The 22,392-nt window shown below is 41.8% G+C and overlaps 1 protein-coding gene across 7 annotated transcripts in view; it reads right to left on the minus strand.

The window, feature by feature from the left end:
• ADAMTSL3 (ADAMTS like 3) overlaps positions 1 to 22,392 on the minus strand; it is a 408,215-nt gene that overhangs the window by 117,548 nt on the left and 268,275 nt on the right. For all 7 annotated transcript variants that reach the window (XM_059879284.1, XM_059879285.1, XM_024982349.2 and 4 more), the window contains exon 16: positions 9,063 to 9,352. In XM_059879284.1, coding sequence (XP_059735267.1) covers positions 9,063 to 9,352 — 290 coding nt within the window. The remainder of the gene's footprint in view (positions 1 to 9,062; positions 9,353 to 22,392) is intronic.

Raw genomic sequence — 22,392 nt, forward strand, 5'->3', positions numbered from 1 at the left:
TTCATCAGGCACTCTATCAGATCTAGTCCCTTAAATCTATTTCTTACTTCCACTGTATGTGGCTGCGTGGCACTGGAGAGGCAAGCGGCTGAGAGGAGATACTCTACATCCAAGGTCAGTAGCGGTGGCCCTGAGGAGATACCCCACGTGCAAGGTAAGGAGCAGTGGCTATACTTTGCTGGAGCTGCTGTGAAGAGATACCCCACATCCAAGGTAAGAGAAACCCCAGTAAGATGGTAGGTGCTGAGAGAGGGAATCAGAGGGCAGACAGACTGAAACCACAATCAGAGAAAACTAACCAATCTAATCACATGGAACATAATCTTGTCTAACTCAATGAAACTAAGCCATGCCATGTAGGACCACCCAAGACGGACAGGTCTTGGTGGAGAGTTCTGACAAAATGTGGTCCATTGGAGAAGGGAATGGCAAATTACTTCAGTATATTTACCTTGAGAACCCCATGAACAGTATGAAAAGGCAAAAAGATAGGACACTGGAAGATGAACTCCCCAGGCCAGTAGGTGCCCAATACGCTACTAGAGATCAGTGGAGAAATAACTCCAGAAAGAATGAAGAGACGGAGTCAAAGCAAAAACAACACCCAGTTGTCGGTGTGACTGGTGATGGAAGAAAGGTCTGATGCTATAAAGAGCAATATTGCATAGGAACCTGGAATGCTAGATCCATGAATCAAGGCAAACAGGAGATGGCAAGAGTGTACATCGACATTTTAGGAATCAGCGAACTAAAATGGACTGGAATGTGTGAATTTAACTCAGATGACCATTATATTTACTACTGTGGACCAAGAATCCCTTAGAAGGAATGGAGTAGCCATCATAGTCAACAAAAGAGTCCAAAATGCAGTACTTGGATGCAATCTCAAAAATGACAGAATGATCTCTGTTCGTTTCCAAGGCAAACCATTCAATATCATGGTAATCCAAGTCTATGCCCCAACCAGTAATGCTGAAGAAGCCTAAGTTGATCGATTCTATGAAGACCTACAAGACCTTTAAGAACTAACTCCCAAAAAAGATGTCCTTTTCATTATAGGGGCCTGGAATGCAAAAGTAGGAAGTCAAGAAACACCTGGAGTAACAGGCAAATTTGGCCTTGGAGTACAGAATGAAGCAGGGCAAAGGCTAATAGAGTTTTGCAAAGTGAACACACTGGTCATAGCAAACATTGCCTTCCAACAACAAAAGAGAAGTCTCTACACATAGACACGACCAGATGGCCAACACCCAAATCAGACTGATTATATTCTTTGCAGCCAAAGATGGAGAAGCTCTATACGGTCAGCAAAAACAAGATGGGGAGCTGACTGTGGCTCAGATCATGAACTCCTTATTGCCAAATTCAGATTTAAATTGAAGAAAGTAGGGAAAACCACTAGACCATTCAGGTATGACCTAAATCACTTTAAGAGTCTGTATATGACAGTAAGTGGGGAGGGGACTTGAAAATGATCTTACAGATCCAGCAACAATTCCCCTCCCAATCCTGCCCCTAAAGGGAAAAATAAGAACTGAATTTATATAGTTGTAGAAACAAATTCTTTCAGACTTTTAAAGAAATGTCATCTATGATAGGAACTATTTAAGATTATTGAAATGTATGGAATACTTTAATTCATTAAAAAAAAAAAAACTAGTATAAACCTGATGACAAAAATCTATAAAAGAGAAAAGAACAGATCTACTTAATATACTGTTGCCTTACACAATTTTACATGACAGATGAAAGCCTAGGGCCATATTGAAAAGGATAGTTATGTTTTCCTCTCTGCTGATTAACCAGTATGATAGAATAAATACTACTATAAACTCCCAGGTAATGAAAAAAAGGAGAAGCATAATATCGTATGGACCCAGAGGAATGCCATTTTGGTGTTAAAATGCAAGTTTTACAGTACTCCAAATAGGTGAGTTCTTTTTAGGGGCCAGTTGAGGAGACAGCTGGTAAAAATTAAGGATTGTTAAAAGCCATTTGGCCTCATGAAGGGCATCATAAACATCAGTGGAGCCTGAGAGGAAGTGATCAATTATATCAAGAGTAGCTGAAAGAAACTCCAGCTCAAGGCCTGTTAAAATTTGAAGGGATTTGAAGAGAACAAAATGGTGACTGCTAATGTACCATGCCGGAAACACATCTCCATGGGGAGTATGCCCAAATGAGCCCATGGTGGGCCAATTCAGCTTTCAGATCCCTTTCCCATTTGCAGGAAGGTATTCTTGTACTCCACCATGCTCAGTGGAGGCTACCAACTTGCATCAGTATCATTCATATCTAAATGCAAAATCCTAAATTAAATATGGGGTTAGCAAAAAAGTTCATTTGAGTTTTTTCCATAACATCTTACAGAAAAATCTGAATGAACCTTTTGGCCAACCCAATAGTAGCACACTATAGTCAAGTCAAGAGTATAATCAAAAAATACTACGTTGTGACTTCAAACCCTGGGCATTCACCAATCAAATCATTCACACACAAATATTCACACATGCTCAACCAGAAACAAACAGATAGGAACTTCCTATGATCCAGCAGATAAACCCACCGGCCCAGCCAGCAGATAAATCCATCCACCCAGGCCCTTCCCTTGCCAGTTTCCATTAGGAGATGCACCTCTAACTAGTTAAGATTGAACTCCACAAGTAGGCTTTAGATTTCACTCCCTTCCATCATAAGAAGTTTGTTGACACTTTGCCTTTCCCTTTCATTCTGGAACTTTCTCATTGCCTTTTTTTTTTTTTTTTTTTTTAAGAAAATTATTGATTTGGCTGTGCTGGGTCTTTGCAAGATCTTTAGTTGCAGCATGCAGGAACTAGCTCCCTGACCAGGGCTCCCTACACTGAAGTGTGGAGTCAGCCACTGGACCTCCAGGGAAGTCCCCTCTCACTGCCTTTTAAACGCACCTGGACTCTGTCATGAACTGACAGCACACACACAGCCCTCCCCTAACAAACCATGCCTTCTAGCCATCTTCCTCTCTGTGGGCCCCCTGACATCTCTTGTTATCCTTTTTAATCCTTTTTTTTACAATACAACTGGACTAACCTTTTTGAAATAAACATTTGATCATTAATTTCCATTTTAATGACTTGGATGGCTTCTCATTGTTCTTAGGATAAAGACCCAAATGAACATGGCCCGTAAGACCTTCACTGTCCGGCCCCTGCTTTCCTTTACAGCATCATCTCACATTAAACCCCATCTTTCTCAGTACACTAGCTGTGCCCAACTTCAGCTCCTAGAATTTCCCATGTGCCCTCTTGCCACCTAGCGCCCTTCCACATGATCCTTTTCCTGCTGGAAATTCTCTTTGTACCACTGTCTCAAACTTTTGCTTAATTAATTTCTCATCTTTCAGACTTAAAGTTCAAATGTAATTGTTCTTAGGGAATCTTTCCCTGACCTCCCAAATTAGGTCAAATTCCTCCTATTATGTGCTTTCATGGCATCAGATGCTTCTTTTTAAAATTTGTTTCTAGTTATTTTTTGGTCACACCACACAGCATGTGGGATCCTAGTTCCTCGACCAGTGATTGAACCTCTGCCCCCTGTGATGGAAGTGCAGATTCATAACCACTGGACCGCCAGGCAAGTCCCAACCATATACTTTTTTGTAGCTGCAATAACCAGCTGTAAGTTTAAACATATGTGTGTGTGATTATGCGATGAACACATTTCCCCCTCTAGATCTGAGTTGCAGAGGTGGAAACTATTTGTCTCTATTACCTAGGTCAGCACCTTGCACAAAAAAACACAATAAATATTTGTAGGATGTTATTTTCAAATGAAACAATAAGAGAGATTCCTGCTACTGTCAAGACCAAGGCAAAGTTGGCATCATCTACCTTATTTACTATTGTTCTTGCAATTCTGGACAATGCAATAAGAGAGAAAACATAAACAGGATAAACAACTATTGGAAAGAGAAAATCATCATTAATTGCAGATGATGATTTACTTGAGGAATTCAAAGAATGCACTTGGTTGGCAAAGTTAGATGCATTAAGGGGTTCAGCAATTTAGTCTGTTTTCTTTTAAAAGGAAAAAACAATATTCTAAGATGAATAACTTCTTATATATTAAACTATATTATAAACTCTTATATTATCCCACCAACATTTATAACACACATGTGTCACGTACAGTGATTAAACGCTTCTCCAACATAACCTTGCTTAAGAATCACATTTAATCCTTTCATTAATCCTAATAATGTAGGTGTGGCTCTTCTCATTTTATAAAAATAAATCTCTGCAAATTTAAACAACTAGCCCAAAGGAAGGGGCAGAACTATGGTCCAAAATGAGGCCAAAGTTCACGCCTACGCTACTAGCCAGTGGTTTTAGAAAACACAAAGGGAGAAATGAAAGGTCGTAAGTGCAACAAATAATATAAGACACAAGAGAAAATGTTAGTGAGGAATGTTTATCGTGTGCATGTGTGTGTGTTCAGTCATTAAGTCGTATTCAACTCTTTGCGACCCCATGGACTGTAGCCTTCCAGGCTCCTCTGTCCACAGGACTCTCCAGGCAAGCTTACTAGAGTGGGTTGCCATTTCCTCCTCCAGGGGATCTTCCCCACCAAGGGATCGAACCTGCATCTCTCATGTCTCCTGCATTGCAGGTGGATTCTTTACCACTAGTGTCACCTGAGAAGCCCATGTTGATAGTGTAGTAAATTATAAAACTTTATCCGTGGGTATTTAAAAGGTAAGCATAACTTTCAGGATGTACATACACATATAACATAATGCTGTACACCATATACTTACATACACTCTGGAGACTGGAAATTGAGTATGTCTGCATTTTTTATACTTTTAGGAATTGAGAAAGAATTGTTGCCACTCCAGTATGAAAGCAGACTTGTAAAAGATTCTTAAACATCAATGATTACAACAAATTGATTTACTTTTATTTCCTGTATGATGTGAAGGCAAGTTAAGACTATACAAATATATAATATCGGGATGGGAATCAGAGGTTTATCTTTTTGAAAATATATCACTTGCCTATCTTATTTTTCTATCAGAAACAGGAATGCTGAAGAAATAACTGCATGCCTGTGGAAATTTTATTTTCCTGTGGTTTCCAGTCATTGCAGACTCACCCTCCCTGTTATTCAGGATGAGGGTTAAAATCCACATTCAAAACCACACATAAGTGGGCTCGCAGAGGCTGAGCCTCTAAAACCACATTAAAATGGATTACAGAGAGGCAAGTGTCACTGCCTCTAAGTAATGCAGTAGGGACAGTAAAGCCAACATCACCGAGAGCTGTGCTCCCTCAGGACAAGGACCGTGCCTTCATTCTGTATCGTGGTACTGAGCCTGGAACCGAGTGGAGAGCATAGAGTCTAGCACAGAGCAGGTGTTCAGTTTCCTGCATTTAGAGGATTTTATAACCCTCCAAGCATTCCAAGTATTCAACAGAATTGAGTTACACATTTAAAATGAAATTTTAAGCTTGAACTCAAGAAATTAAAAACATTAAGAACATTTAAGCCTGAACCCAAGAAATTAAACCATTGCTTTTTGCAAAGTGAAAAATCTTACTATAAGCACTTACAGATCAACCCCTCAATAAAGAAGTTGTCCACTCTCTATTTTGGATTGTGTCATACACTCTCTCAGCTTCCCTAGTCATACCATTTGGGTTCATGGGCATGCAAGGTTCATCTAATGATGTTATCCTGAATTACACAACACAGGATAGCCTCACAAGGCTAAGTTCTGTTTAACTGAGAGTTGAAAGATTAGCAAGCTGAGCCCTGTTAAAATTTGCAAAATGTGTTCCAGTTACATAAGAGGATGTCAGAAACAATTGGACACCATCCCATCCACCACGTGAGTGCTGAAATGCACTTCTAACATGTGCAAGGCCTTTCTCTCCTCACAGCTGGCCAAAGGCCCACAGTGCCAATAAGGATAAACTGAACTGGACAAGTCTCACAAAACTTGTATGCCTTAAACAGATGCAGAGATCATTTTACTACTCCTAACTATATACCCAAGAGAAATGAAGATGTACATCCACACAATAATGTGTACGTGAATGTTCAGAGCAGTTTTAGGCATAGTATCCAAGGCATGCAAATAAACCAAAATCTAATTGATGAATGGATAAATATGGGCATATCAATACAATGAATAGTATTCAAACCTAAAAAGAGATGAAGTGCTGACTTATGTTACAACATGGATGAAACTTGAGAGCACACTAAATGAAAGAAGGTGGTCACAAAGATTGCTCATTGTGTGATTCCACTTATATGAAACGTCCAGAAGAAATAAAAAGTAGATTAGTAGTTGTGAGAGGCTGCTGGTAGCAGGAAAATGGGGGTTTGAGAGGAAATGGGGTGGTGATTTCTTAAGGCTACAGGGTTCTTTTGGGGTCAAAGTGTTCTAAAATTGTTTTTATGGGGTCTTCCCTGGTGGTTCAGTGGTTAAGAATCCATCTTGCATTGCAAGGGACACGAGTTCGACCCCCAATTGGGCAACTAAGCCTGTGTGCTGCAATTAGAAGAGTCTGTGTGCTGCATGAAAGATCACACATGGCACAACTAAGACCCAATGCAGCCAAATATATCAGTGTTAAAAGAAGATTGTGACGATGGGTACACAACTTTGTGAATATACCAAAAAACACCACGCTGTATACTTCAGATATATAAATTGTATGGTATGTGAATTATATCTTAATTAAGTTGTTACCAAAAAAACAGAAAATCATGCCAGGGGGTCCAGGCCTCCTGGCCGTCTTGGTGGGCACTGGGAACGTAGCAGATCTGAACATTTTGGCATCAGGTTCCAAAAATGAGGTCAAATAGACTCTCTCAACTGAATCAGAATTCAGCTGGTCAATTTTCCTTGGGCAACTCTATGTGGTCTGTTAAGTTCCAAGGACCCAACATGCCATGCTTTCTCATCTGGATGGCCTTCTCGGTCAGGAAAAAACTGAAGTCAAGGATGACAGAGTACTAGATGTAAGACTAATTCTATCAATGGCAGTATTCAAAAGTCTGAGATTAATACAATAGATTTGGAGGTATGCAAGCAATAGCCGGGGGCTTCCAGGTGGTGCTAGTGGTAAAGAAAGTGTAGTCACTCAATCGTGTCTGACTCTTTGAGATCCCATTAACAGCACCCCACCTGGCTCCTCTGTCCATGGAATTCTTTAGGCAAAAATACTGAAGTGGACTGCCATTTCCCTGCCTGCCAATGCAGGAGACATAAGAGACTCAGGTTCGATCCCTTGGTCTGAAAGATCCCCTGGAGAAGGGCATGGCAACCCACTCCAGTATTCTTATCTGGGGAATCCCATAGACAGAGGAACCTGGCAGGCTACAGTTCATGTGGTCACAGAGTCAGACACAATTGACTGAGCAGGCATGCAAGCATGCATGACTATCTCTGGAGGGCTTCCCCCGACTCATCAGGAAAGTACCAGTTCCCAGATTATGAAGGGCATATCAGTCTTAAGGCTTCCAAGATATAACAGAAGACATGTCCAGGACCCTGAACCCAGAGGTTTGGGCCAAAGCAGACATGAAAGTGAGGAGGAAAGTGAGACTTCAATTCCTGGGAGGGAAGAGACACAGTAGACATTTAGTGTTGGGTGAAGCAGGCTAAACTCCTGGCTAGCTGAGGTGGGCTTCTAGGAAGCAGAGAGAAGCAAGCAAGAGAGAGAGAGAATCTGGAGGCAGAGGAGAGTTCTTTTCCTAATTGCACAGGGGTACCACCATATGAAAGACAGTAGCTTAACTGAGGCCTAGGGGTAAAGCACATGCCAGTTCACCTGGGCTTACTGATGGGCTGGTGTTCAGGATAGGTGGATTTACAGGTTGAACTACACAGGAAAGAGAAAGACAAATACCTCAAGTCACAGCGACTGGATGGTAAGAACAGAGAATGCACTCCACCTGCCCAGGGAAGAGGCCAGGGCACAATGACTGGCACACGAGCTCTTAAGACCTGATGGGGAATGCCTAGTAAAGGGTGCAGGGCTGCCAGGAGGAGTGGAGCAGGCTGTTAAGCCAACTTCCCCCTAAGGCAGCAGCTTCCTTAGCTTTTGCACCACTGGCTGGCACTGAAGTCAGAGCATTTCTTTCTTTTTTTTTTTTCCCTTTTTTTCTTTGACCATGCCACACGGCATGTAGGATCATAGTTCCCTGACCTGGGATCAAACCCATGCCCCTTGCAGTGGAAGTGCATGGTCTTAACAACTGGACCACCAGGGAAGTCTGGTTAGAGCATTTCTAGCCCCCAGCTTCAGCCACGACAGCTGGCTGGAAGGCACAGTCAGGAGTGAGTGAGAGGATGTCAGGGCCTGAATTCCTGAGACAGGAGTCCCCTTCATGTCGCTAGAGGATCATGGTTTCCCACTGATTATTTCTGTCCTTTTACTTCCAGCAGAGAAAGAATGACTATCTGGACTTCTCTGGGCTCATTCACTCCCTTTTGGATCCTGGAATGCTTGAAGCACCTTGGGGCTAATTTCCACCCCAAGGGGGCCACCTGGCAATATGATCACTTCCTAGTCCTATCAGGGTCCCTGGCTATGTGTACACACATGTACACACACATAAATCATGGTGATCAGTTTGCTCCATACTGGTTTCTGGTTCAATGTGCAGGTATGAACCTAAATTATTTTCTGAGAATAACTTCTGACCAAGAGAGCATCAGATAAGCCAGTCCCAGGCTGCTTCATTCTGTAATTCTGACTTATGCACAACACTACCTCAACTAATAATTTCTTGCATTTTCCTATTTATTCTCTATCAATCGGTGACCTCTGTAACCATCTCAGTTAGGCAAATGCTTAGGAACACAGGATCTAGTCCCACTGTCCCTTATCTTTCTAAAATAATGATGATGAAAACTGAAATAAAAAAAAGGCACAGTTTTCAATTATTCAAATGACTTCTCCTCCTTTGGACTTCTGCTAGTTTTTAGATGAGGCTTTACCGATTTAGTATTACTATTTCTCAAACCATAGCAATGCCAGACACAGCTGTCCCTTAAGTAAAAGATCAAATACCTCCCAAACAGGTGGCGGTGCAGGGGGTGAAGCCAGCGTATTCCCAGTCGTAGGTCGTCTCACTGTCCTGCTCCTGCAGGGAGGCGGCCAGCTCTCGGACGGCGGGGCTCTCATCACAGGGCTGCAGGAGGCAGGGCCGCTCTGTGGGCAGCCGGGGGCCCTCACACTCTTCCTCTGGCAGCTCGGTCTCAGTCTGCGTGAAGGTCAGGAGCACGCGGCACTTTACCTCTCGCACCTGAACACCTGGCCCACATGTGGCACTGCAGGCGGACCACGGCTCCGGAACGAACCTGCAGGCAACCGGGGAGCCCCAGGGGTCGGAGCAGGGGAGGACACGGGCCGTCAGTCCAAAGAGACCACAAAGGGGGAGTGACACATGAAGGAAAAATGTAACTTCATTCAGAGGGGATTCAATGTTTCGGAGGCTGTCCTTTTGTTGGTGCCTGAAAATGTGTCATGGACAAACATTCCAACCTCATCAGCAACAGAAAGAAGCTTTTACCAGAAATCCACTAAACTTTTGCACCTATTTTATTTAATTCAAATTCTGTGCTCTGACCTTTGCATATCATCGTTAAAAGGTTTTCTGTAGGATTTGGTCATAATAAATCATGTAGAGATAATTTCTACTCTGAGTTCTTTTATAACATGGAGATGTTCACCAGTATTTATTCAAGAAATCATTTTGGTGCTTACCCTGTCTTAACAGGCAGAGTTTTATTAAAATATCTTGATATTAGGAGCAAAACTGTAGGACAGCATGCTTTCTGCAGAGCGGTGGTGGTGGTTTAGTCACTAAGTTGTGTCCAACTCTTGCAACCCTATGGACTGTAGACCACCAGGCTCCTCTGTCCATGGGGTTCTCCAGGCAACAATTCTGGAGTGAGTTGCCATTTCCTTCTCCTTCTGCAGAGTAGATGAAGCTTTAATATTCTTTTTTATTTAATATATGGGCTTCCCTGGTGGCTCAGTGGTAAAGAATCTGCCTGCCATTGAGGGAGACACAGGTTTGATTCCTGGTCCAGGAAGAGCCCCTGGAGAAGGAAATGGCAACCCACTCCAGTATTCTTGCTTAGAGAATTCCATGAACAGATGAGCATGGAGGGCTACAGTTTATGGGGTCCCAAAGAGTTGGACACGACTGAGCAACTAAACAACATCAACATTTTAATATATAACAACACACAAAACTTCTGAATTTTCTTGAAACTATCACAGCTGTTGCCCAATCTGACTGAATAAAGCATGTATTTCTTATCCTGAATCTTTATCCACTAAATCACAGGGTGTCCTCCTTTGGCCTACAGGTCAAATCCCGTCCACCTATTTCTGCACAGCCTACCTGCTAAGAATGATTCTCATAGTTTTAAATAGATGGGGAGAAAAAAGAAGGATAATATTTTGTGTCATGTAAAAATGACATACAATTCAATGTGTGTCCATAACTAAAGACTTACTGGAATACAGTCATGGTCACTTGTTCAGCCTTGTTTATGGCTGCTTTTGTGTTACGTGCCAGGGCTGAGGATTTGTAATATAGACTGTTTGGCTGGCAAAACCTAAGATATTTATTATTTGGCTCTTTATAGAAAATGTTTACTGATTCCTGCACTGAATTTAAGACATAGACTCCATCGGGACACATATTTTTAAGACAATCTGAAGCAACACTTGCATCATGAGATATTAATAAGTGATAGGCTGGAAAGAGAGCAGTGATTGAGTAAGTCTGGAAAACACTGTTTTCAATAATGTTCAATAGTTTTATTTACTGAAAAATTTCTCCCCAGACTATGATATATGAACACATACCATACATACTCAAGGGGGGTGGATATGACGTGCATGATTTCCTAAATTTAAGTGAATATAGACCTCTATTCATGGGAAAATGTTGTACTAAATAACTTCAGAAAAAATGCTGCTGAGCTGTTTGCTTCAAATACAGTTCCAAGGCTTAATGTTTAAAATCTCAGAATAAGCTGGTTATAAAGATCTCTCAGAATCACCTAAGCATCTCTCTCTACATGAAGCTTCACCACAGTTGTACACAAGAGCACAGCAGAATCGAAACATTATTGCTCTCCATGAGCAATAAAGAAATATCAATAACACCTTCCTTTTTTCATTTTGTTTTGTTGGAAATTGTTACTGGGAAACTATTTTCTAATCCTTATTTTCCATGACTCAGCTCCTTAGGATGGAGTAGTACTGGAGCAATATTTGCATCTTTACTCTTTTCTGTGCTTGCTGCTTTCCCATGGGTAAACTGGAAAGGAGACTGATTAAATTTAAGAAGACACATCCATACAATGTATTCAATAATAGGATGAGGTCACTGAAAAGAAGGTGAATCTATGTGAATTGATAAGGAATATTCTCCTTTTGGAGGCTGTTAAATGAAATAAGTATGTGGTCTTATGAAATAAGGATCACATGCTATGATCTTTTGTCTAACTATACAAAAGGACACAGACATGCCTATATAGTGTACATATTACATATTGTTGTTGTTTAGTCGCTAAGTCATGTCCCACTCTTTGCAACCCTGTGAACTCCAGTATGCCAGGCTTCCCTGTCCTTCACTAACTCCCTGACTTCGCTCAAACTCATTTCCATGGAGTCAGTGATGTCATCCAATCATCTTATCCTCTGTCACCCCCTTCTCCTTTTTCCCTCAATCTTTCCCAGCATCAGGATCTTTTCCAATGAGTTGGCTCTTCGCATCAGGTAACCAAAGTATTGGAGCTTCAGCATCAGTTCTTCCAATGAATATTCAAGGTTGATTTCCTTTAGGATTAACCGGTTTGATCTCCTTGCAGTCCAAGGGACTTTCAAGACTCCTCTCCAGCACCACAGTTCAGAAGCATGAATTCTTCAATGCTCAGCCTTCTTTATGGTCCAACTCTCACATCCGTACATGACTACTTGAAAAACCATAGTTTTGACTATACAGACCTTTGTTGGCAAAGTGATCTCTGCTTTTTAACACAATGTCTGTCATAGTTTTTCTTTCAAGGAGCAAGTGTCTTTTAATTTCATGGCTGTAGTTACCGTCCACAGTGATTTTGGAGCTCAAGAAAATAAAATCTATCAGTTTTTCCACTTTTTCCCCATCTATTTGCCATGAAGTAATGGGATTGGATGCCATGATCTTAGTTTTTTGAATGTTGAATTTTAAGCCAGCTTCTTTACTCTCCTCTTTCATCAAGAGGCTCTATAATTCCTCTTTGCTTTCTGTTATTAGAGTAGTATCATCTGCATATCTGAGGTTGTTAATATTTCTCCCTGCACTCTTGATTCCAGCTCATGATTCATCCAGCCCTGCATTTCTCATGATGTACTCTGCATATAAGTTAAATAAGCAGGGTGACAATATACAGCCTTGACGTACTCCTTTCCCAATTTTGAACCACTTTGTTGTTTCACATCTGGTTCTAATGGTATATATTTATAGCCTCTATGTTATCTATGCTGATTTATATATAATGTCTCTTTTCAGGAAGTAATTGCAAGAGCCAGGAACTGGAGTTTATAGAAGGAGGCTTTTACTATATTTTGTTGCTGTTTTTTTAAATTAATTTTTAGTGGAGGATAGTTGCTTTACAATTTTGTCTTAGTTTCTACTGTACAGCACAGTGAACCAGCTATACGTATACATGTATCCCCTCATTTTTTTTTTTATTTCCTTCCCAGATAGGTCACCACAGAGCACTGAGTAGAGTTCCCTGTGCTATACAGTAGGCTCTCATGAATTTTCTATTTTATATATAGTATCAATAGTGTATATACATCAATCCCAATCTCCCAATTCATCCCACCCCGTTCTTTCTGCTTTGGTGTCCGTACGGTTGTTCTCTACGTCTGTGTCTCTATTTCTCTTTTGCAAATAGGATCATCTATACCATTTTATAGACTCCATATGTATGTGTTAATGTCTGATATTTGTCTTTGTTCATTTTCATTTTGCACCTTTTAAAGGCTTGAACTTTCTAACCATATACATACTATACCTCTATGGTCATTAATTTTTTCTCTTTTCTCCTTCACAATAAAAACTAAAACTGGGGATTATGTTTTAATGGGAGGTAGATTTTTTTTCATTCAGATTGGACTCTTACATCTCATAGATTCAGAATCCTGAGAGAAGGTGGAGTAAGTGAGAAGGCACATCTTAATTCCCAACAGGGCAAATGATGGTTACACTTGATGTTTTTCAGGTCTCCTGGATGTTTCAAGTTCGTTATCATTTTTTTTCTTAGTTTGTGGGATCTTAGTTCCCCAACCAGGGATTGAACAGTGGAAGTCTGGAGTTCTACCCACTGGACCACCAGGGAATTCTATCAAGTTGGTTTTCAAAGATCCTTGTAAGTGTCCTCTTAAAAAACAAATATCAGTTCAGTTCAGTCGCTCAGTTGTGTCCAACTCTTTGTGACCCCATGAATCGCAGCACGCCAGGCCTCCCTGTCCATCACCAACTCCCAGAGTTCACTCAGACTCACGTCCATCGAGTCAGTGATGCCATCAAGCCATCTCATCCTTTGTTGTCCCCTTCTCCTCCTGCCCCAATCCCTCTCAGCATCAGAGTCTTTTCCAATGAGTCAACTCTTCACATGAGGTGGCCAAAGTATTGGAGTTTCAGCTTTAGCATCATTCTTTCCAAAGAAATCCCAGGGCTGATCTCCTTCAGAATGGACTGGTTGGACTTCCTTGCAGTCCAAGGGACTCTCAAGAGTCTTCTCCAACACCACAGTTCAAAAGCATCAATTCTTTGGCGCTCAGCCTTCTTCACAGTCCAACTCTCACATCCATACATGACCACTGGAAAAACCATAGCCTTGACTAGATGGACCTTTGTTGGCAAAGTAATGTCTCTGCTTTTGAATATGCTATCTAGGTTGGTCATAACTTTCCTTCCATGGAGTAACAAATATCAGAGCTGTCCAAATTATCCATGAGTGATTTGGGGGAGGCGAGATGGGGAATCATGGTAACTCAAAAATGTATGCATGATCCCACATGATTTTTTTTCTACGCATTATTTTTTATTTAAACAAAGGACATTATTATGTTCATGCAGTTCTGAATCTTGCTTTGTCTTTGCTCCCCCCTACATACACACACACACACACACACACACACACACAGTAATTTTTTCTTTAAAGAAAAGAAAGTCCCACAGCTGCACACAAGCATTTGAAGAGTGATGTCTGGGCAAAACAACCAGAGAAACAGAGCATGTTCCCTGTGTCTTTGCACAGTGCATGCATGTGTGCTCAGTTGTGTCCAACTCCACAACAGAAAAGATTTTTTTTAAAAAGAGCAATTCAAGGGACTTCTCTGATGGTCCAGGGATTAAAAGACTTAGTCTTCCAATGAAAGGGAGCAGAGATCAATCCCTGGTCAGGGAATGCCACGTGCCTTGAGGCCAAAAACCCAAAACATAAAAAAAAGAACAATTCACTTATAAGAGAGCCTAGGCAGGAGATGATAAAACCACAGAATAAAATGGAAAACTACAGAGCTGAAGAAACAAAACTGTGAAACATAACATCATTAGAAACTAACAATTCAGAACCAAGAGAAAAAAATAGAAGAAACATGGCTGAAGGTCAAATTAAAAACATAGAAGCAAGACTTGGAAGTGAATGCAGTGTTTAGAGAGAGAAAGAAAAGTTTTAAAGCAAAAAGAGGGGTGAATGGAGGGCTGGGGTGCAAAGGAAGCTTCTGGGTGATGGAGATGTCCTGTATCAAGAATGGGGCTGGGGTTCTGTGTTTTGTGTCCACCTGTTAAAACTCATCACTCATTACATACAGATTTTGTATGTAAATTATATCTCTCTAAAATTGATTTTTAATGCAGTTTTTAGAGATAAAATGAGAGAGAATCCAATATTGAAGATAGTTGGATTCTTTAAGTAGAGGTTTCAACACATGAAACAGAAAAAAAAAAGTTCATAAATAAAATATGTGAAAAATGTGCCTAAAATACAGCCTGGAAAGGTTACAGTGTCTTCCAGGAAAAAGTGATACAAAATGATTAACGTAAAAACCTAGAGCTTTCAGCAGAATGCCCTCCCTAAAGATACCCACACCCTAATCCTTAGAATATATGAATATGCTGTTACATGGCAAAAGCGATTCTGCAGATGTGATTAAGGTTATGGACCTCAAGATAGGGCGATTATCCCAGTGGGCCTAATCACACAAGTCCCTAAAAACAGAAAGAATTCTCTGGCTGGAGTTAGATGCAGCAGAACAAGAGGCAAGAGTGAGAGCATGAGAGGTACTCAACCCGCTGTGGCTGGCTCCAGGATGGAAGAGGCCAGGAGCCAAGGAATGCAGGAGGCCTCCAGAAGTGGGAACAGCTCCCGGCCAAGAGCCAGCAAGGAAATGGAGATTTCAGCTCTGCAACTGCATGGATCTGCACTCTGCCAACTGCCTGAATGAATCTGGAAGTGGATTCCACCCTGGGCCTCCAGAGAAGAGATCAAGCTGACAGACGTCATGATTTTAGCCTAATGGGATCTATAGAAATCAGCTAAATCTATTTGGTTTCTGACCCACCGAACTGTGAGATAATACATTTGTGCTATCTTAAAGCACTGCTGCTGCTGCTGCTAAGTCACGTCAGTCGTGTCCAATTCTGTGCGACCCCATAGACAGCAGCCCACCAGGCTCCCATCCCTGGGATTCTCCAGGCAAGAATACTGCAGTGGGTTGCCGTTTCCTTCTCCAGTGCATGAAAGTGAAAAGTGAAAGTGATGTCTCTCAGTCATGTCCGACTCTGTGACCCCATGGACTGCAGCCTACCAGGTTCCTCTGTCCATGGGATTTCCCAGGCAAGAGTACTAGAGTGGGTTGCCATTGCCTTCTCCAGTCTCAAAGCACTAAGTTTATGTAAACGAATATACTTAAAAAATAAGACTTTGAGGATGAAAAATAGAATTCCATAAGCATCTAGGTACAAAAATCAAGTCCCTTATAAGAATAAAAAAGTCAGGTGGATTTCAGACTCAGCAACATTCAAAACCAGAAAAAGATGAACAAGAGATTTGAGAGAGAGAGTTGAGGTCCCAAGAATATTATGTCCAGTCAAACTGTTATTCAAATACAAAGGCAATAATTTCTTGTCATATAGCAACAGTAACAGTACCAACCTAATGGGGTTAGGTTGGGATTAAATGAGATGTCAGAGTGAAAAGTTCAATAATTACAACAAAAATGACAACAACTAACATTCATTACATTGTTATTTGTGTGAGACACTGTTCCATGTACTTCACATATGTTTTATCATTTACTCATAGCAACAACCCCATCAGGAGGTATTATTATTATTCCCATTGTACAGATGAGGAAACTGAAGATAATTTATCAAAGATAACATAGTAGCTACTGGCATTATTTTACCCTGCCTCAGCAGGATCACAGGTGAGAGATGCAATTTAAGATTATCCAAGAAGACAATGAAAGGAGCCCAGGAAAATCTGACAATACTATTTTGGGGCATTTATTTTTCTATTTCAAAAATGAATAAACAAACACCAATATCCACTTGTTATAATAATTTTTTTGCTGTTAAAGAAGAAGAATGTAACATATATCTGTGAAAGGAAAGCATATTTTGGGAAAAAATATTATCAGAAACAGAAGGAAATGCTACAGCATCTCCTTAAAAGTTAATGACAATAAAATTCAAGGAAATGTTCTATAAAACAAAAGATAAATGAAGAGATTAAGAAAGTCAAAACATGAACTTCCCTGGCGGTCCAGTGGTTAAGAATCCATGTGCCAGCTGCAGGGGATCCCGGCCCAGGAGCAGCGCAGCCCCCTCCTCCAAGCCCGGGGGCCGGACGGGGGCGGGTCCAGGCGCCCGGGAGCTGCGCCCCGCGGGCGGTAGAGGTCGCTGCGCGGCGGCGCGCGCTCCCAATTAAAAAAAAAAAAAAAAAAAGAATCCATGTGCCAATGTAGGGGACTAGGGTTCGATTTCTGGTTTGGGAAGAAACCACATGCTATAGAGCAACTAAGCCCGCGTGCCACAACCACTGAAGCCTGCACCCTAGAGCCCAAGCCCTGCAACTAGAGAAGCCACCACAAGGAGAAGCCTGCGCACTGCAACTAGAAAAACAGAGCACGCAGCAACAAGGACCAAGGCAGGAAAAAAGTAAGCAGAACACTCAGAACATGGCTGGAAAAAATCTCTGGCTTGGTTGAGAAAAGACTGAAAAAATACAAAAATAATGCAAAGTTTGCTCTATGACAGAAGAAAAATGAATAGTAGGAAATACATTCATGGTAAGGACAGCAAATGGTTGTTTGAAGGGCATATGTGCATCCAAAACATAGAGGAGAAACACAAAAAGTGCAGGAGGTATCACATGTTAAAAACAGAGAAGAGATTCAATACACAGAGGTGATGAACCTTTAGAATAAATAAGAAAAACAATAGAAAAGAGGCACAAATACAACAGAAGAAAACGTTCATGCACCCAAGAAAGATTTCAATCCATGTCCCCAAACTTCTGTTTACCAAAATTTGAAAAGAAAGTAATACCTGGACTGATTCTTTAAAAATCCTCTCATTTTAAGTATATGGAGAAAAATCTTACGTTTTAAAAAAAAAAAAAGGTTCACAACACAAGTATAAAGGACAGCTTAGGCATAAAGAAGATAGTTATTAAACAAGAGTTCATACATTTGCTCATTTGAGGGTATAAGAAAGGGACTCTTAAATGCAGAGGGTCTGAAAGATTTATGCCATCTATATAATCTCCCAGAAAAAAAAATGCACAAAGATACACTCCCATTTAATGAGAATTTAATTTTTAAAATTACCATGGGAGAAAAACAGAAATAAGATTCAGCACTGCCTGAACACTGCAGTATCTTTTGTTTAAATTTTAAAGAGGAAATTTGATGGTAGGAATTAAATGCCTTCAATGTGTCCATCTTCTGGCCTCCTAATTCCACCCCAGCAAATGTGTCCTAAGGAGACAATTAGAGATGTAGAGAGGGGCAATTTGAGATTTGCTACAGTTTTATTTATTATAGTGAATAATTAGATACAAATTTCAGAAGGCCAGAAAGATCTTTCTAAAAATGTAATCGTTGTGATTACATCACTTGTTAAAAATCCCTAAATGACTCTCACTGCCTCCAGATGAAGTCCAAATCCTTTATGAGCCATGAAAGGCCTCCAAGACTTGCCCACTTTCCAGGCTGTCATTACCACCTCCTTAGCCTCCAGCCCCCTCTCCTCACTCAGTACCTCAGTGCCCAGGTGTGGTGGCCCCCATGGATCAGTTGGCCTACATACAACCTCAATGCCTGACATGCTGTTCTAACACCCATGTACATCTTAAGACATCACTTCGTGTACCAGCTCTCCCAGGAAGCCATCCCTCAGCTTTAAGCCTCACAACGCAGCAATCTAATCGCTAACTTCTCTGTCTGCCCTATGAGACCAACCCAAGGATGGGAGAGCCTTGAATTCAGTTCTCCTAACACAAAATTGGAGCCCTTCCTCAAATCACAGGCCAGAGCATCACCATCCACCACTTAGTAGACCTGAAATGTTGGAGACAATTCCTTAATCTAAATGTTTGTTTCTTCATCCCTAAAATGAAGCTAATAATAATGCCTCCTCATGGGATCATTGTGAGAATTGGATCAGAATTAATCCATACAACACTGAGGACACAGTCTGGCACAAAGTCCTCAATATTAGTTGTTACTACTGTTGTGAGAAAAACACAATGTCTAAAATATAACCTGATTGAATTTGAGCAAACACAAATGGAGAGGCTAAAATGGCAGTGGAAAATACACAAAGTGTTCTGAATCTGTCTCATTTCCTTGGTTCTCATACATGCTAAACGAGAGGGAGGGCAGCATGACTAAGGAAGCTCTGTGAATCCCATAGAAACTAGGAAGGCTCCGGGGAAGAACTTTTAAAGCAATGATGAACCATATCAACTGTCAACACATTCCACAGCTGAAAGCTAACACGGTTAAAACTGCAGTTCCCCTGGCTTTGCTTTATAAGCTGTAATTTTTATTTTCCTAATTAAAAATAAAAGCCTTTTGAACATCCGTTCTCTATGTAAAGTCAGAGCTTGAGCCACGGTAAACCACAGAGACAGAAATATTTATCTTCTCCAGGCGGCTTTGGCAGGCATTCTTCAGGGATCCAAAATACAGCTATGTTCATCTTCTCGTTCACTGTCAACAGGCAAGTATCCCCAAGCCACAAAAACGGGGGGAATAAAAGGATGAACTGGAAGCTGAGATATGTTGTGGTTTTGTTTGGAAATCAAGGGAATGACTAGAGTCAGAGTGGTGGGAGGAAACCATAAACTTCACACTAGACAGCGGGAACAGGGCAGAAACTGCCAGGCAGCGTGAATTATAAAGGAAAATTGCAGAGAGACCACAGAGAGAGGGAGAGGGATGGTGCGGGGAGGCAGCCATTCAGGCCCAGGAACAGGTGCTGGGGAGGAAGAAGCAGTCCCACAGAAGGAGAGGGCGGATCAGCTTTGCTCAGTGAATGTGAACAGGAAGAGTCACCACCAAAGTCAGGTGCAGCTGACAGCACATGCAGGCTTGAGGATGAACATGGGGCCAGACCCTGCTGCAGCGAACACGATACGGCCCTTTTCCAGTTAGGTAAAACTTAAGAAAGATCCTGGTTTCCCTGGTGGCTCAGTCGGTAAAGAACCTGCAATGCAGGAGACATGAGTTCAATCCCTGGGTCGGGAAGATCCCCTGGAGAAGGGAATGGCTACCCACTCAGTATTCTTGCCTGGGAAATCCCATTGACAGAGGAGCCTGGCAGGCAATGGTCCATAGGACCACAAATAGTCGGATATGACTGAGCAACTAAAACCACCACCACCAAGAGGCACCCTAGAGATTATCTGATCCGATAGTTTCCAAATTTGGAGGCACCGCCCCCCTTGCCAGTCACCCAGGGTGTTTGCTAAAACATGCTGCTGACAAATCCATAGAGCTGGAAGTAGAACAGAGATGACCACAGGCTGCAAGGAAAGGGACAGGGGATGGGGAGTCAGTGATTCCTGGATACAGAATTTGTGGTGGGGATGATGAAAACTCCTGGAGATGGATGGTGGTGAGAGTTACACAATGGTGTCAATGTACTTAATACCAGTGAACTGAACACTTAAAAAGGGTTAAGATGCTCCATTTTAGGTTATGTCCATTTTAACACAATTTTAAAAAGAACTGATGCTGCTGCTACTGCTAAGTCGCTTCAGTTGTGTCCGACTCTGTGCAACCCCAGAGACGGCAGCCCACCAGGCTCCCCCATCCCTGGGATTCTCCAGGCAAGAACGCTGGAGTGGGTTGCCATTTCCTTCTCCAATGCATGAAAGTGAAAAAGTGAAAGTGAAGTCGCTCAGTCGTGTCTGACTCTTAGCGACCCCATGGACTGCAGCCTACCAGGCTCGTCCACCCATGGGATTTTCCAGGCAAGAGTACTGGAGTGGGTTGCCATTGCCTTCTCCTTAAAAAGAACTAGCAGAGCCAAAAGAAAAAAAAATATGCTCCCAGAATGCCTGACTTGGTGAGGTCCAGAAATCTGCATTTAAATAGCATCACATGTGCTTCTAAAAGAAGCAATCTGAGGACCACACTTTAAAAAGTGGTATTGTGGGAAGTTCTTTGGTGGTCCAGTGGTTAAGACTCCGAGCTTCCAATACAGAGGGCACAGGTTCCATCCCTGGTCAGAGAACTAAGATCCCACATGCCATGTGGCATGGCCAAAAAATTTTTTTTACAGTGCTATTCTGATGATCAAAAACAGATCTTTCTCTTTTAAAGATACACACTTAAGTATTTATGAATGAAACGACATGCTGTCTGGGTGTGCTTCAAAAATGCCCCACTGTGGGTGGAGGCAGTGGTGTGGATGAAACAAGAGTGGCCCTGAGTTGATAACTGTTGCAGTTGAGAGACAGACTCATGGGTGGGGTTGTCATACTGTTCTCTCGTCTTCCATACAGGCTTGATATTTTCTATAACAACCAAAAAAAAAAAGCTTTTTCAAAATCCAGGTGGGTGCCATTCCCAACAGAACAGAGAACATAGTTAAAGTGAAGGAGGCAGCTTGTTACAGGCAAGGAACAGCCAACAGCAGCGAATGTTGGAGCACCCCATTCCAGTCTAAGCTGGGGGTGGGGGGTTTGTGGTCAGAGATGAAGCTGGTAGTCAGGAAGGGTGATACCTACCCCACTATGACTTGTTGGCTGGTGAACAAGCATAAGTCTTCGGGAAATGGGGAAACACTGGGATATGATGAACATTGTAAGAAAAGATTAGACTTCTGCCTTAGCCAGACTGGGTGGATCCGAGGAGATCAAAAGTGAAAGTCAAAGTCACTCAGTGATGTCTGACTCCTGGCGACCCCATGGACTGTACAGGCAAGGAATTCTCCAGGCAAGAATACTGGAGTGGGTAGCTGTTCCCTTCTCCAGGGGATTTTCCCAACCCAGGGATCGAACCCAGGTCTCCCACTTGCAGGCATTGGGAGTCTGAATCCCATTGCAGGCAGATTCTTTACCACCTGAGATCATCAAGTTGTGGGCAAATCAGAAGGCTGTTGTAGGTGTCCTAGTAAGTGACTTTGAGACCTGAACAAAGGTGGTAGTAGGGATGCAGAGAAGGAGAGCTGCAATGGAGATTTTAGTAGATATGACTTCACAACCCTAGTTAATTATAGACTGGGGAAACATGAGCAAGAGGCAAGAATGACTGCAAGCTTCCAGTCTAGGGAACTGACAGCAAAGCCTTTAACCAAGAGAGGACATGCAGAAGGATTAGCAATGGTGATCTAATTGTGTTTATTTTAAATTAATTTTTATTGGAGTATGGTTGCTTTACAATGTTGTGTTAGTGTCTACTGTATAGCAAAGTGAATGAGCCACACATGGAATATTACTGTGCTGTGTTTAGTTGCTCATCCATGTCCGACTCTTGGTGAACCCATAGACTGTAGCCCAGTAGGCTCCTCTGTCCAGTATTCCAGGCAAGAATACTGGAGTGGACTGCCACTGCTTTTTCCAGGGGATCTTCCCAACCCAGGGATTGAACCCAGATCTCCTGCTTTGTAGGTGGATTCTTTACCATCTGAGCCACCAGGGAAGCCCCATGGAATATTACTCAGCCATAAAAAGGAACAATATTGGATCATCTGTAGAGGCATGGGGAATATGGACCTAGAGAATGTCATAAAGAGTGAAGTCAGAAAGAGAAAAATAAATATCATCTATTAACACATACATGTGGAAGCTAGGAAATGGTATAGGTGATC

This window comes from Bos taurus, chromosome 21 (assembly GCF_002263795.3).
Source record: "Bos taurus isolate L1 Dominette 01449 registration number 42190680 breed Hereford chromosome 21, ARS-UCD2.0, whole genome shotgun sequence".
Classification (NCBI taxonomy): domain Eukaryota; kingdom Metazoa; phylum Chordata; class Mammalia; order Artiodactyla; family Bovidae; genus Bos; species Bos taurus.